This window comes from Harpia harpyja, chromosome 20 (genome assembly GCF_026419915.1).
Source record: "Harpia harpyja isolate bHarHar1 chromosome 20, bHarHar1 primary haplotype, whole genome shotgun sequence".
NCBI lineage: Eukaryota > Metazoa > Chordata > Aves > Accipitriformes > Accipitridae > Harpia > Harpia harpyja.
This window is the reverse complement of record NC_068959.1, coordinates 705,497-722,223: the sequence shown is the minus strand read 5'-3', so window position 1 is coordinate 722,223 and position 16,727 is coordinate 705,497. Positions and strand designations below refer to the sequence as shown.

At 46.0% G+C, this 16,727-nt stretch overlaps 1 protein-coding gene across 7 annotated transcripts in view; it reads left to right on the top strand.

The window, feature by feature from the left end:
- Positions 1–3,108: 3,108 nt before the first annotated feature.
- Positions 3,109–16,727, top strand: part of TCERG1 (transcription elongation regulator 1) — a 35,308-nt gene continuing 21,689 nt past the window's right edge. For 2 of the 7 annotated variants that reach the window (XM_052816336.1, XM_052816335.1), the window contains exons 1-6: positions 3,109–3,240; positions 4,381–4,606; positions 8,445–8,597; positions 8,800–9,067; positions 11,839–12,081; positions 15,997–16,059. In XM_052816336.1, coding sequence (XP_052672296.1) covers positions 3,143–3,240; positions 4,381–4,606; positions 8,445–8,597; positions 8,800–9,067; positions 11,839–12,081; positions 15,997–16,059 — 1,051 coding nt within the window. In that variant the 5' untranslated portion in view covers positions 3,109–3,142. Of the gene's footprint in view, positions 3,241–3,589; positions 3,846–4,380; positions 4,607–8,444; positions 8,598–8,799; positions 9,068–11,838; positions 12,082–15,996; positions 16,060–16,727 lie in introns of those variants that run through there. The other 5 variants (XM_052816339.1, XM_052816338.1, XM_052816341.1 and 2 more) reach the window with 5 other exon arrangements.

Here is a 16,727-nt window from a genome sequence, read left to right as displayed (position 1 = left end):
TTAGGTTTGGGTTTCCCCTGGAGGGATCTATTCCCCGACCAAGCACTCGCCGCAGCCCTGTTCCCCCAAGGACCATGGCCATCGGTGCCTTCCCAGCCTGGAGAGCAGCACTGAGGTTTTCTGAGGAGATGAATGAGCCGGTACTGCCGAGGTCCTGGTCTGCAGCAGCCTTGGTGTCAACCTGAGCCTGTCCAGGGGCTGTGGCTCATCGGTCCCCTCTCGTATCTGCACTCCTGGAGCCTACTCTGCTGGTTAGTTAGTGAGGGTGTCCCTGCGCACAGCAAATTGCTTTATTACAATTTAGATTTTTAATGAAATCGAGGGGAAGTACATATTAAAGGCAATAAATTGTATTATTTCCAAAAGCCACATCCTGCTGATCCGGTAGCTACCATAAAATTTGTCAAAATGACTCGCATTTTGCAGCTCACAATTAATTGCTCTTGAAAGAGCCGCAGTCCGAGAATTACTGGCTGAAGTGTTTTGAGAAAATAAAGCGGAGCAGGAAGGGGGCCACAGCACAGCAGCACGGGGCTCTGCGTGGAACAGGGCCAGCTCTCTGAACATGGGAAAGGGCCTTGCAGACGCTCCTATCTGCCAGCCTGTAATTAATAAATTATTGAGACAATCCTGGAAAAAGCAGATGAAAAGGGGGATGAAAGACACTAGTGGAAGACAGACAGCCCCACTGTTTGGGAAGGATCTAAGCTATCGCGTCCAAAAACCGTTTTAATCTCCTGCTGTCAGAAAGCGCTGATCACTCGTGGCGCTGGCAAGGGGGGACGCGGGGTGGGGACTGTCAACTCCATCTCCTCTCCCCTCACAGAGTGGAGACAGGCTCTTTGCATCTCGCCATTCGGGCAGAGCCAGCTGAGGTTATCCCCAGCTCCTTCCCGCAGCTCCTCGGGGGGGCCGAGGCAACGGGGAGGACCCCCGGCCCCCTGAGCTGCTGCCAGCTGGGTTCGGGGCCAGGGCGGGCTGCGGACACGCTGGGATGGAGCAGGGCACGCAGGCACCCGGGGAGCCCCAGCCACCCGCCAAGCTGTCAAAAATCCTCACAGCAGCAGCAACTTCAAGCAAAACACATGAATAAAGAAACTGAGCAGCAAAATCAAAGTATGTAAGAATCTCTTTAGCACAGCACCACCAAAAGGTCCCTCAGTAATTCCGATTATTTTTATTACTTAAGAAAAGACAGCTCTTTTTTTTTACAGAAAGAAAGGAATGGGAAAAGTGGGATCACAAAATCAAAGCAGTTAGAGATGCAAAGACCCGATGGCTCACCGAGGCTCCCGGCATCCTCCCCGCAGCAGGAGCAGGGCGGGGGTGATGTCCCCTGGCACACGAAACGCAGCCTTGCAGGGGGGAAAGATCTGCTTCCCTGTCGTTCTGGGCTTTTTTCTTTTGAAATGTGTAATTCAGCAGCAGGAGGCTCTTCAATAGAGTATTTTATATCTCACTATGTCTCAAACATAATGTCAGCGCCACAGCTGAGCTCCCAGTTCCTGCAGCAGGTTATTGCAGGCTTTACCCATGAATTTAAGAGCTTTGGCAGTCCGCAGCTGACGAGTCAGGGCTGGCAAGTGTTTCACAGGAGTAACTGTTCTCCCACGTGTGTTGTGTTTCAGTTACACAGGCCATAAAATAAACACAGGACCGGGAGTCTGAACTGACAGTGCGTTTCCTTTGCTGACTGCACGATTTCTCACGTACCTTACTCGGATGTAACAAGCTCCCCGGGCAGTCCCGAGGGCCACGTCTCAGGGGAGCCTGCCGGTGCCGCCTCCCCGTGAGGGCTGCGGACCTGGCCCTGCTGCGGCCACCCCCCCGGGGGTCCTCTCCCTCCCCCGTGGGGCTCCCCATCTCCCCATCCCAGCGGGAACCCACTGGAGTCCCACGGTAACCACAGTGCAGCATGAACTCTCCCGTTTCCCAGCCCACGGGGCTCCGCTGCGGTGCGGCAGCGGGGACTAGCCACGCGCTTCACGCTCCTCCTGCTCCACCCCAGCCCGCCCGCGGGCACCGCAGCCCTTCGCCCTCCGCAGCCACGTTCCCCCGGCGTTTGCCCATGGCTTGGGTTGCCACAACCTGCGTCTCAGCCCCCTCGGCCGGCTGCCGGTGGCCCAGGCCAGCCGTCCCCAGGCTGGGGTCTCGCCGCCCCGGGCAGCGCTCCGCGGAGGTGTGGGTTTCCCGGGAGGCTCTGGGCCCGTAGCAGGGCCCCCAGGCACGGTCTATCGGCCTCCGGCAGACCCCGCTGCCTCCCCCCGGCTCCGCACAGGCCGGCGGGCTTTTCGCTACACGTGCTGCCGCGGGCCCTGACGGTAAACCGAACTCCGGCGGGAGAAATAAGCTGCCCTCGCCCATCCGAGGCTCTGCTGGTCTAACTGCCTCTTCAAGGAGCTTCTGCCAGCGCAGCCGCGCCTGGCATCAGGACCTTTGCCAGCAGTTGCGTCCAGCGGGGACTGCGGGGCGGAGTCCCGCCCGTATTAGCCCGGGCCGGGGCTAACGGGGGCCGGGGCAGCCCGCGAGGGCCCCTCGCCCGCCGCTTCCCGCTGCGGCCCCGCGCCGCGCCCGGCAGACGGCGCCCCCCAGCGGCCGCATGGCGCTGGGGCAGGGCCCGCGCCAGCTTCCCATTGGCCGGCCGTTTCCCCCCCCCCCGACCCCAGCACCGCCCGCTCATTGGCTGCTGCCCCGTAATTTTGTTTCCCGGGAGGCTGCCCCACTCCTGTGCCCCGCCATTGGCTGCTGCTCGAGCTCCGCCCCCGTTGACGCTGGGGCTTTTCTGGATGGGAGCGCCCCAGCCTGTGATTGGTGGACGGGGTTCCGCCCGCTGATTGGATGTAGCACCCTTTTTTTTTTTTTCCTACGGTCTCTTCCGTCTTACGTGAGGTCAGTTCCGGTCCCCTCCCCGGGTCACGCCTCACGTGACCCGCGCCGCTTGCGGCGCGGGACGCCCGCGCGCAGCCAATCCCGGCGCGCCTGGCTTCCCCCATTCAAAGTCGGCGGGCGCGGCGGCCAATCGCGGGGCGCGCTCCCCCCCCCGCGAGCGCTGACGGGCGTGGGGGGCGGCCAATGGGACGCGGCGGGGCCTGGCCGGGGCGGCAGCGGCAGCGGCTGGGCTCGGCGGCGCTGCGAGGCGGCGATGGCGGAGCGGGGCGGAGGCGGCGGCGGCGCGGGGGCCGGCGGCGGCGGCGGCGGCGAGGGGGAGGCGGCGGCGGAGCGGTACGGCAGCGAGCTCAGGTACCGCGCGGCGGCGGGCGCGGGCTCTGCCGGGGGCCGCGGCCTGGCCCGGCCCGGCCCGCCCGCCGCGGCCTTCCCGCAGCGCCGCCCGCGGGCCCGGCCTGCGCCCGGCGGGTTCGGCCGCCAGCGGCGGCGGGGGAGCGGGGCCGGGGCCCGGGCGGGGCGGGGCCAGGGCGGGGCCGGGGCCGGGGCGGGCGGCCCGGCGGGAGCTGCTCTCGCCGCCTCCATTTTCTGTCCCCGCGTGCGGCCGGCGCCGGGCCGGGCCTTCGCCGCCGGGCCGGGGCCACCCGCCGAGGCTCCGCTCCCGGGCAGGGAGCTGGGCTGCAGGGGCGCGGCGGCGGCGGTCGTTCGGGGCGCCCGGCGGGGTCCCACTTGCCGTCGTCGGCCCTGGCGCTCTCCGCCCCGCTGGCAGTGCAGGTCGGCAGGAGCAGGGGCTGCCCTGCGGTCTGGGCGCTGAGCCGCGCGTGTGTTGCCCTTCATTTTCTCATAACCTCTGTTTTTTCCGATTTTGAGTCATCATGCCAACATTGGTATTGCACTGGCAGTAAATGGTGGGCAAAATTGTTTTCCTGAGAGCAGCAGAAGAGCGTTTGTTGGTTCCAAAGGTGAACGTTTTTTTTGTATATATACGGTTACAAAGCTCCCGGTGTAGTGGGTTGGGTGGCACAGTGGGCTTAGTGCGATGGTCAGGGTTCACGTCCTGCCATAGGTCACAAATGCGAAGGATGTAGATAGTCTTGGCAGGCAGTGGTGCTACAGAGTAGTTAAAACCCTCGGCACGACGGGCAGCCGTTGCTTGAGAAGTCAAGGATGTATGTGCAGACAGGACTCAGAGTTGCAGGTTGTGTTGAAGGACCTTTGGCAGATCAGGGTGTGTTCCTGCGATGCCTGCCTACCCTCATCCCAGCTCTAGGTTATTTGTTTCTGTGAGTAAAAATTAACAATTGAGGACTAATAAACTTGAATTGCAAAGGGGAAGAAACTATTGGAAGTAGTTGCACACTTTGATTATTCAAACTTGGCATTTTTTCCACACCCTTTCGATTTCTGTTAGGGTTTTTCCCTGTTTGTTCTAAGAATTGATTTTCCTACAGCTTAGCAGGAAACAAAAATAAACTTTCCCTTTGGCCTTATCCACAGAATGGCTCAGCAGCAAGCACTGAGATTTCGCGGTCCAGCTCCCCCACCAAACGCAGTCATGAGAGGCCCACCGCCTCTCATGCGACCACCTCCACCTTTTGGTATGATGCGAGGTCCTCCTCCACCACCTCGCCCCCCTTTTGGACGTCCTCCATTTGATCCAAACATGCCTCCGATGCCACCTCCGGGAGGGATTCCTCCACCAATGGGACCTCCACATTTACAGGTAAAGAACGGGGGATTCTCTTGGTTTGCTGAGTTAGGATTTATGGATTTTTCTTGTTTGTTTTCACGTGTGGAAATAATAAGAGGAGAGACATTAAAATGAATGAAAAAAACAGCAGGCTCATGCATGGCATTATAAAACCTAATGCATACCTGTGGTATGTAAACGCAACTTCTGTTTAGCTCCTTGAGGCAATTCTAAATTAATCAATTATGCAGTTAGGATACGCTCGCCAACAGAGTCTTTACTAAAACCTGACTTCATGTTGGTGCCCTGTGGCCGTGCAGAATGCAGGACTCGGCTGTGCTCCAGTTTCTGAATGCCTCAAAGCAAGCATGTGAAGTATACATCAGCCTTCTAGGGTTATCCTGATTCTGCCTGTATTCACTTAGTGGGGTAATGATGGATGCACGCAAAGACTGAGAGAGAAGGTGCAGCTGAATTCCGTGCCGGTTCCAGCATGAGCCACACCTGCCATCACTCTGGTAGTTTATTATTACTGAACACCAAGGGATTGGCTAGGTGGGCAGGTAGCAATTTTGAGAAGTATGTATATAATCAGCAATCAGGTATGTTTTGCTTTAGCGCTGTGTTCAGGAGGGTGCGTCATTAGTAATGCACCAGAAATTGTCAACACACTGACAAAGAAAAATTTAACATTTGGAAAAAAACCTAGGAGTACGCTCAGTGTTTGGCTGGAGCAGCTGCAGGTGGCCCTTGTACTGACAACAGTTTACTCTTGGCAGAGGGAGAATGCTCTTTACCTTACGTTTATTGTTGTTGTTGGGGGGGTGGGGGGGTGTGTTTGGGGTTTTTGTTTTTTTTTTTTAAAGACTTGCAGCATTATTAGCACCTACAGGGATAGTATGACCCAGTTGGGCTCAAGTAAGGTAGATTTCTGTCTGTATGTCATGGTGATGTATGTTTAAGTTCTTTTGCCTACCTTTCAGAGACTTGGACAGTCTGAAACGTACAACACCTTTGTGAATAAGGAATGTATTGTTTTAATAGCATTGTAGGAGTACCGTGCTGTTAGGGCAGTGTAATTACTATGTGGGACCGCAGGTGAGCCTATAAGGAGGTGAATAGTACTATGTGGTTTATAAATAATGGTTTAAGTCCCCTATTTGTAATAGAAAAGTGAAAACTTTAGTGCTATGAAATTTATTTTAAAATGTGGGGATGTGGGCAAGATGGGAAGAGAACATGCTGACATGGGTTATTTCGTGGTGTTTGAGGCCCTGCTTTGCATATGGTTTTTAGCAGCAGGGCTATGGGAGCTTTTTTCCACATTACTCCTAATGCAGATTGGTTCACTGTATAGCTTTGCAGACAGCTTTGTGTGAAATGGAGGGAGCAGTATGAGAGGAAGCAAAGAAACAGTGAGAGCAGGAACAAGGACTTAAGCTGGACTTCATCTGAAATAAACTAACAGCAGACTGTAGCCTAATTTTGTGTGCTGTCATCATCCTGAGTGCAAGATTTCAAGAAGAAACCAGTGCATGTTTTCCATAGCAGTTATCTCTCCATCTTCTCAAACATAAAGCGTGTTGTTAGGACTTGGACTGCTCAGGGAGGTGTGAAGTAGCTATTAATTTCATTGAAACCTTCTCAGCTGAACAAAAGTCCTGTGGAACTGAAGACCGAAATGGTATGTTTGAGGGATGTAAACAGCCCCACTCACCTCATTGAATGTCATCTTTTCTCTATCTTTTGTTCATACTAGGGGCCTTGTTCTATGCTACATTTTCATGCTCAGCTTAAGTTTTTCTAAGACTATTTCCACCTACTGGAGCACCTTCTGGTGCTTTATGATCCCATTTTCCCCTCTTGGTGTTAACATTCATGTGCCCATGCGCTACCTTTGAAAGCTCTGAAGCACCGAAAAGTGTAGGAGTGTGCAGTGGGGAGAACAGGACCTTGCTTCCTTCCTGCAGTTTCAAGAATCAGCCAGAGTTAATTTGAAGCCCGAAGCCTAGCTGCTGCTGTCTCCTTGATTGATGTGTTTGATTTATATTCTGAATGTGCTTCAGCTCTCAGCTGTTACATCATAGCTGTTTTATCATGCCATGCAGGAAGCATGTCTTCTACAACTCATTACCATACATGGAATCCATGCACCAAGCATGTCTAAATTTTTCATGCCATGTCAGCACTGTGCTCTGCTTTGCACCAAATGTTTGGGTTTTAGCTTCTCGCCCTGCTTCTGATGCAAGGGGAGACACAATGTTGAAAGGTCCTGCAGTAGAAACAGAGGAGAGAGTGTGCTTCAAGTGGAGCTGAAGGGCGTTGTGGATCCTGTGGCTGTACACCCGGCATTGCTTCCTCGCTCCCAGGACTGCCCTGTAACGGTCTAACCCTGTTTTATGGGGAAAGCAGCAACAGCAGGCAAAAAGTGAGCCCTACTGGATTCTTTTTACAGATTGTAGAGCAGTAAAGAGAAAGATCATCTTGTGGCCAGATGGAGGAGCTGTGGAGAAGAAATAAGGAAGGAAAGAAAGGCTGTAGTTACCATAATGGCTTTTTTGTTTGTTTTGAATTCTGTCCACGTACTCTTGACTTACTTTATAATAGTATTTAACGAAAATCAGAGTTGGTACATGAATTTAAAAAGCAGTTTAAAATATCACTCTTGCAGCAGAAGTTTTGATCTCAGGGCAACTTCTAGAAGAAGCCAAATGCAGACAGAAGCTAAGGACATGGTACCCGCTGAAAACGGCCAAGGGTAGGACTCCAATTCTCAGTGCACAGGTGCAGCTCAGGGTGCATGTTTGTGGCATGTCACACCAAGCTACCCAGTTCCTGTGACACTGGATTTCCTGCACACATACTAGCTTCAGCAGAGCCCTAGTCTTGCTGCATGTGCGCGTTTCAGCCTCAGGCCTGTCAGTTGCGAGTGCAGAGCTCGAAGGTTTTTGCCAGTGAGGTGTCTTGGTATTGCCTTTCTGAAGGGGAAATCTTTTGAATCACAAGTTCAATTAGAACTGGAGTGATGGAGATAATTAGGTCAGTTGTAGGTGTATGCAGAATAAGTTAAAGAACTTGGTGGATTTTGTCGACTGCCTTTTTTTATAGGGAAGTATTCACTATACTTGTTATGCACAGGAAATTTCAGAACGGTCCAAATAAAGAAGTAGAATAGAAGAATTTAATGCACTTTGAATTAGAAAGCGGGCATTCAGGCTTTCAATTAACAGTTGTGTGCAGGGCAGTTCTGGGTTTCTTATGATGATGCAATAATGAAAATGCAATTTGAGGGTTTTTTTTCTTTTTCAATTAGCACTAGTTAGAATTTAAGTTAATGGGAAATCAAGAACTATAACGGATTGTAATGAAATCTGCTGCTCTGCTATGCTAATAAATTGGATGCTTACTTGTAAATTTTTTTTTTAATATTTGTTCACTGGGAGGGTCATTGTGTAACTGTTTAGTGGTGTATTTGATTTACAGCTGGGGATGTCTGAGTGGCAGTTATTCAGGAACAGTTCTTCCATTCTTTCTCTTTCTTGCATTGGGATATTTTCTTCTTTTCAGGAGAGGAGTTTTCTTTCACCTCACTTCTTTTCATGCCACTTTTTTCCGATGCTCTGCATCAGATGATGTTAGCATCTCAGAAGTGAAATGTTTATTGCAGCTGTTGCGCCATAGGTGGTGGCTTGTCAGGAAGCGCATTCTCTGAGCTGGTAGCATTAGATTGTTGAAGAAGCTCTCCAGACTGGTAGAGTTAACCTTACTATAGTTGTGCTGTCTGTTGGTGCTCTAATAAAGGAAAACTCTGCTTGAAAATTTTATTATTATTATTATTATTACCATCATTATTGTCGTTATATGCCTTTAGAGACCACCATTTATGCCTCCTCCCATGGGTAGCATGCCACCACCTCCTGGTATGATGTTCCCTCCAGGAATGCCGCCTGTCAGTGCCCCTGGAACACCAGCAATGCCCCCAGCTGAAGAGATATGGGTAGAAAACAAAACTCCAGATGGCAAGGTAAGACGGTTACCAGAAACAACGAAGTAATGGGTGTTTTCTGCTGTTGTGAGCATGTTGTCATACACAGTCTGGCACTGCAGTAAAATCCTACGCTCTTGTCTATCCTCTTACTATTTTTAAAACATGAGGAACTGGACCATTTATAAATGCTCCTCCTCCAGATAAGCAGTTGTTTGATGGTGACATCCTTAAATTGTAGGTCTATTTCTATAATGCGCGTACACGTGAGTCAGCGTGGACTAAGCCAGATGGGGTCAAAGTTATTCAGCAGTCGGAGTTGACGCCGATGCTGGCTGCGCAAGCCCAGGCCCAGGCGCAAGCCCAGGCCCAGGCACAAGCAGTAGGTGCCTCCACACCGACCACCAGTAGTCCTGCATCTGCAGCGTCTCCATCCACGTCCTCGAGTACTCAGTCCTCCACAACCTCTACCACAACCACAGCCACTTCAGTTTCACAGACGATTTCCAGTGAGTAACTGAGGGTTTCTCAAGCTTTGCGATGGTGGGGAGCAGGTGGTGGGGATGCTCCTTTGGGTAATTGCTGCAGCAAAAACTTGGTATCCAGGAGGAAGTTGTTTCAACGTAAAGTGGAGTGTGAGTTTATAGTACAGCACTTAATCCAGAAGAACCTTGCATGCACATCTTTTTTTTGCCCCCCCCCCCCCCCCCCCCCATCTGAAAGAGTTACTTCAGGAGAGTAATACTAGATCAGCATGCAACCCTTTTTCTTTAGGTCTTTGTATATTTTTCTTCTGCTGTTATCACATCATCTCAAAGCTATTATGCATCCATTTCCTTTTGACTGTAGATAAAGCTAAATTGTTTTTTAAAGTGTTTCACAAGAAAAGTTAATCTGAGGTAGGAATTATAGTTGTAGCAATTGCTTCTTTGTTTCCAAAATGGCACCTGTTGCTTTAAGAGGCTGGACCTTTGAGTGCTGCTCCTGGGCTGCTGAGAATTGGTTGATTGCAGAACAGAGCTGCTTCTGGTGTATTACTTTTATTAGCATTATTCTTCTGACTAAGCCTCGCTAGAGTTGCACAAGAGAGGAAAAAGGAAGTCCTTAGAGCCGTTATCGTCCACTCATGACCTTCGAATAATAGTTTGAAGATTACTGCTGTTTACAGGGGCCGAGCCTTTGCTTTTGAGGGTTTTCCAGCTGAGGGAACATCAGGAGGAAAGGGGACTGAATTTATGGAGCATGCACATAATGCATGTTTATACATAATTTCTGCATATAATATAAACAGCACGATTTATACTCTTCTTTGGTGCATATATATGCTAACAAAGTGCCTCTAGTGCAGAGCATCTAGAAATGTATATTGTGTACAACAGATCTGTTTGCACATGAGCGTGTCAACAGCAAGCGTGAGTAAGATCACCTAGCATGAACAAAACAAGGTACAGCTTGTTAAGGAACAGTTTGGTTAGTGTTACTGTCTACATGCAGGGCTACTGAAAGCAGAACATTTATGCTGATCAGGAATCCTATTGTTCAACAGTCTTGATCATTGTAGCTGTGCTGGCAAAAATGTGTGCACTGAGTTAGGCCAAAGAGTATCCAGAAGATGAGCAATTGCTGAATTGTTCTAACTCCAGTGGTAGTGTATAGTTGCATTCTCTGGAATTACTTCATCTTTTTCCTGTACCAGGTGAGACAAGTCAAGCTTAACTCACCATTTAACCCAAACTTTACAGATCTGTGTATGAAAGGGAGTCAAATTTAGGTAGCCCTGAAATTATGCTTTCAGTTAACACTGGGGAGAGGACAGATCACTGGAGTAGCAAATAATTTGTATTGCTCAAAGCATCTTAGGGCTTTTTATTTAATTTGAAAGGTAACTTAGTACTGCGTTCAGCTGCTTTGTTGAAATATGGTCTACTCGAACCATTTTGCTGAGTAACAAGAATGAGGTAGGAGGTGAATGTTAGCTTCTGGCCTAATGCCAGGCTTTTGAGAACTGATCCTGCTTTTGGAATAGCACTTTATGCACCCTCTCTGAAGCAAAATTTCCTGATACCGAACGCTGAGAATCTGTTCCACTTCTACCTGTTCTACCTGCTAAACTTTGTCTTTGCTTTCAAGAACTGTTACTGTTGGTGTCTGTGCCTAGGTGATAAAATTCTATCATTTAAAATAATTTTATAACTCTCAGACTTGGCCTGTAAAACAACCTGGGACTTCTGGCTGAGCTTCATTCTTGTCTGGTACTGATTTGACTTAGGCCTTAAAACAAATCACATACTGACTGTCTGCTCTGTTTCCCTAAATTTTGGGCAGTGCTAAGGACTTTCACCCTTTCTGAAACACTTAACAACAGATCAGAAACCTTTATTTAAATATGCTAATACTGCTCCGTTATTGGGAATGCTTCTGGTAGTCATGAAATACTGAAGAAAATGCACAGTATGCCCATATATAATATGGGCATAAGTTGGTGTGGTTTCCTTTATTTTTTTTTTTTTCTTAGCTCATTTTTACAACAATTCTTCCTGCCTTCCACCAAATCTTACAGTGTAAATTTGCAAGGCTGGCCAATGATTTTAATCAGTCACGTCTCTAGTTCCTGTTTGCCAGTGCTTTGATAGGTAGCACTATTTATTCTTGGTTAAGTGCTGATTTCAGTGATGCTGCAAGGATTACAGAATTGAACACTAGTGGTGTATTTTCCCACTGGGAGGCACTGAAGACCAAGAAAATTCTTGCAGCTTCTGAGCAAAAGTACTTTCCTTTTCCTTGCTTATTTACACTTTTTTTTATTGACATTTTTCCATTCTTGGATCACAGCTTAACAAGCATAGTTTTTAGACAGACTGTTGTCATGCACATGCTGCTGCCTATTGTTAAAAAGCAGAGCCTGTGTTTATTTAACATAAGAACAACCCTTTTCCATTTGAAACTCTCTGTAATGTTCCCTTTCTGTTTTTCTGAACAGGGATACAGAGTAGAATTTCATTTCAGGCTATGTTTGTCCTTTGATACACCCTTGCTACTGCTATAGAGACTTGTTAGGTGTAAATAATGGGACAAAGTAAAACTTGAAATTGACTTTCTTTGTGAATATTTAATGTTACAGAGAAGGCAAAGGGTTTTTTGTCCAAGAGCGTCTTCCTGCTGATGATATCTAAGCATATCTGCTTATATGAAGTCTGTTGGGAAACAGAGAGCCAGTATGTTTGCAGCAAATATATTGTAGTGTCTAAGATACAAGGTGTTCTTTGTTTTTTTTTATCAGCACCTACCACACAAGACCAGACCCCGAGTTCGGGTGTTTCAGTTGCCACACCATCAGTCAGTGTTTCAACCTCTGCTCCTTCTGCTACACCTGTGCAGACTGTACCCCAGCCAGTCCCACAGACATTGCCTCCTGCAGTTCCTCATGCAGTACCTCAACCAACTGCAGCAATTCCTGCTTTTCCACCAGTAATGGTACCTCCATTTCGTGTCCCCCTTCCTGGCATGCCTATTCCACTTCCAGGTAAATTGGCGAACTGTAATTGTCTTGTCCGCTACATGTCCATGTTGTCAATTTGTTTGCACTCATGTGTCCACTGTGTACGGAACTTGCCTGAATCCTCTCCACTCAGAGTATTTTTGAAAGAATTCAGGGTTAGCAGACAGACTTTAATTAACAAAGAACATGAAATTTTTTGACTTCTACTTCTAGTTCTTTGATATACATATTAGAAAACAGCTGCATTTAAACATGTAAACCTTTTTCTTTTGGATGATAGGAAAATATAACGCTTCTTAATCTCATGGCATATGTCTTATTTTGTCATCCTGGTTAAAAAAAAGAAGTTTCTGGGCAGAATCCCTATGTGACTGAGAATATTGTAGCACTATATCTTACTAATTGCCATGTTGCTGTAATTTTTTCTACTTGCTTGATTTAAACCTTAAGTTTTGTGCATAAATATTTATTAGGACGTGGATTATAGCCCAAAGAAATTAAAAGAAAAGAATGTATTTATGAGCAGGAAAAATTACCCTTCAAATGCATTGCCCCTGAATGATGCTAGGCATTTCCAGTTCTTTTGGTTTGCAGCTATCAAGTATGATGCTGAATGCATATGCAAAATGTTGAGGTTTAAACTGAGGAACCATAATGAAGGCATTCAAGATGCTAGGGTATTATTCGTAGGCTTTAGATGTAAAGACCATTGAGAGGAAATCTTAGATGGCAGCATACTGGTTCGTGGGTAAATAATATTTTCTTAAGTTTTCATAAAATATTTAGATACTTAAGGAAGTAATTTGAGGCTGGCAAAATTTTGGACTCAACTGCTGTTCAATTGCTGCAGAGGTCCTCCTAAGAGATTGCTAAAGCCAGTCGTTGCTTAAATGCCATGTTTCAGTTTGCATGGATACAACTGAGTTCCTGTTCTAGTACAAAAGTAATTAATGGTTTTTTTCAGTGTGCGGTAGCACTAAGTATATACCAAGAGCTGATGATTTTCTGCTGCAAAGGAAGGTTTGAGACTGCAGTTGTATTGGATACAAGTCAGTTTCTGATTCAGAATTACAAAGCAGTGGCTCTGAGCAGCATCCTCATGTTTTTGACTCTTTGTACAAGCTGAGTGAGGTGACTTCTTTCCTGCTTGTCATTTTAATACGTTGATCCAGTACATATGAAGGGAGGCCTTTACCTTCCATCAGATAGGTTGGATGAAAAATAATCCTTTAGAACACTTCTTTGATAAAGGATATAAGCATCAAAGTAGTTAAAATGGGTATTAGTTCTGCTAACTAGAAGAGAGGACCAACTTTTAGTTGCCTCTGCTTTTAGGATAGTCTTCTAAAATAACTAGGCGAAGCTACTTTATTCTGCAATTTGCTTGAAAAGGAAATCGCAGTGTAGTACTCGTTGTTTTAAGACGGGAAAAAAATACTATTCTGAACATGATATTCAAGGCTCAACAAAAAATGGATAAAGGATAGAGGGAGAATTCTGATGTCTGTATATTTGTGAGGTTTGGAAGAGCAATAAAAAGGGTTAAGCCTTAAAGGTGGTCAGCTGAATGTTCTTAACTGCAGTTTCTGACATTGCCAGCAAGGGATCAGCATAGAGTGAAGGGTCCTTACATACCTTTGAAGGATATGATCATCTACTCAAGTGTGAACTGTCAGGTAAAATGTGGATGGTCAAGGCAGTAGAGAAGAGTGCCAGTGAATATGGATACACTGGGGTCTGTGCTTAGGTTGGTTTTTTTTGTAAGCTCTCAGTCAAAAAGTTTTGTGAGTAGTGCAATACAGAAGAAAAGACAGAGCAAGAACATCAATCTTCTCCTTCTTAAACTCATTTTTGAAAAGTCTTTTTTTCAGAACTTTCTTCGTAGCAAGTCTTAGATCTGGCCTCTTCTGTTCCCACAGTGAGATGAGCCTTTTGGGTGGAACCCATAATACATAGGAAGGATACCTAGCAGTGAAGTGTGTGCTTCCACTAATGAGTCTAATTTGTCATTTTGCCTGATTACAGAATAAAATCAGTCTACTTATTTCAGCTAATTCTGACTTGAGTTGGTTGCAATGGTTTATAAACACTCTAAAAGAAAAGGAAACCTTTAAAATATTTTACAGTAACAAGAAACAAAAGAGAAGTCAAAATTACTTCATGGCAGTATAAGGTGAAGTCAAAAAGGCTAACAAAGTTTTAACGTGTAGATGTTTGGGGCTTTCAGCACTAGGTATAATATCAGCCAGATTGCTTTCAAGTTACAGAGGCAGAGCTGAACAATACCATTGTCAAGTGACGGCAAAGTTAATCTCTGTATTATACTGTAGTAAGACGGAACAATGGAAGAGTTGATTAGTGATATCTCGTAATCTCAGATCTTAAAAAGTAAGTCTGCTTTCTCTTAATTCATATGTTAAAACTTAGTTGTATGTTTGAGAATGAACTTGGCAGAGGAAACAGCTTGGGTATTTGCTAAGTCTTATCTGCGCTGCAGTATCTCTAATTTCAGTGATCCCGCAGATGGCATTATTTATACTGACCCAGTTTTAAGACATGCTGTAACTTCCTTAACAAAACGAATTTTCAGATTCATTTTCAAGTACATAACATGAATCCCGCCCCCCCCCCCCAAAAATTTAGACAAACACATCATTCAGTGCTGTTTGAGTCAATGTTTTTTGTGTCTCAATTCATACTTTTTTTTAATAAAACTAGTTTTGGATTCTTTCATTGAAATTATTGTTAAAGAACATTACAATTCTGTCTTCTCACAAAATTTTTTTAAAATAAATTGGCCGTATTTTTGTATGCTTTCCATACTAGATCTCTAATGAAGAAAAACAGAAATTACTTTGGCTATAAACACAGGGGTTTAATTTCACTTCGCGCTGGGAGGATTTCCAACCTCAGATGATGGAATTCAAACCATTTAAGGGGAAGTTTCTGCAGTATTTCAGTTTCTGAGTGTCCAGACTGGACCAACGTAGAGAGAACTTCTACAGTTTCCTTCCACACCCTAAAATGAAGGTTTTTTGAAATGTGTTCCCCTTACCCCTGACTAATATCCTACTGAATTTTGTGTCTAATTGAAGAGGATGAGATGTTTTCCTTTTTGTGGCCTTTCTATGTCATTTCTTAATGAGCTGGAGGGCAGAACAGTGCATGATGCTACCTTTTTGAGGGCTAGTTATGCTGCTTTTAGAGCATTTTTCAGCTCGTGACATTCTTGATAATGAAAAATAAAGAAAATGTTCGCTGCCACTGACCTAGTGCAGCTTTGTGTACCTCTGTTTGCAGCTTCATTGCTTTTATTTCTCCCCCCCCCCCCCCCTTCTTCCACCTCCAGCCTTTCTGTAATGACCCTCATAACCTCAGCTTTCCCTCTGGGTTGAACTTGGCTTTCACCCTCCCACACCTTGCTAGTCTGACTAGTTTAAATCTGTGCTTCTACTCTTACCACTGCCTTCTAAATGCAGCAGCAGACTGAAAATAGCAAAGACCGTTAGTTTCACTTTGTTGCTGCTCCCCTGATGGATCTGTCTGAGCAGAGGCTGTCAGTGGAAAACAGCACCTTTAGTAGAGTATTTTCCCATGGTAATGCCCTACTAGGAGAGCCGAGTTCCCCCTTGAATGAACTTAAACCCCTGAGTCTTCATTGAAATAACTTTTTTCTTTTTAATGCTATCCCAATTATTTGCTAAACAGCTGGTTTAATGTAGGCAGAAACTGTTGCTGCAGCATAAAATTAGTTTTATATTTGATCTGGCATAAAATGTTGGAGCAAAAATAATTCATGTTTTCTTGCCGGGAGGCTTTCTCTTTGCCAGCTGAAAATGGCATTCCAAATTGTAGCAGGAAATCTGTAGCATCCAGACTCCCAGTGGTAGCTGACATACAATGGCAGCTTTCCAACATGCTTGCTTATCCATTTTACAGGTGTAGCAATGATGCAAATAGTCAGCTGCCCGTATGTAAAGACAGTCGCTACCACCAAGACCGGTAATTTTCAAAACCATCTTAGTTCGTTTTGTCTGTAAGTTGGCATGGTAGTGAATGTTGTTGTTTATCCTTTATTTATTTATTTGCTTCCCCAATTGAATGAATATATATACTTTATTTTCAAAACCAGTATAAATGCAAATATCATATCTGGCCAGGAGATAACTTTCCCAAATAACTGTTAGTGTTAGCTTATCTTATGCAAATAATCCAGTACAGTTTTCTGTAATCATTGAGTTCTGTAATAACTGTGAATCTCTTCATGCCCATACTTCTTAGTTATTAGTTTCTTGTGTGTGGATTTTTGTTTTTCCTACTTCCACATGTATAGTGACATGATTGTGCTCGCATGTTGGTGTGCGTGTATGTGCGTCTTAGTATAAATTTTCATTTTTCAAATTGTGGTTTTAAGAAAAGTTGCTTACTGAGAATACTTTATGGCAATGTGTAATGTGTGCTTTTCCACTATTTAAAATTATAGACTTTTTCATATCAACGTTAAAGGCTCAAAATTATGATCTTGTAGTTCTAGTCCTATTCAATTTGTTTTTCTAGAACTTGTCATTCAAAATATGTTCAGTATATCCATTTTGTTGGGATGAGTAGAGAAATAATAGGAAAATGTAGCATTCTGGCTTTCTTATCTTTGGCTATTTACTTGCCATTTT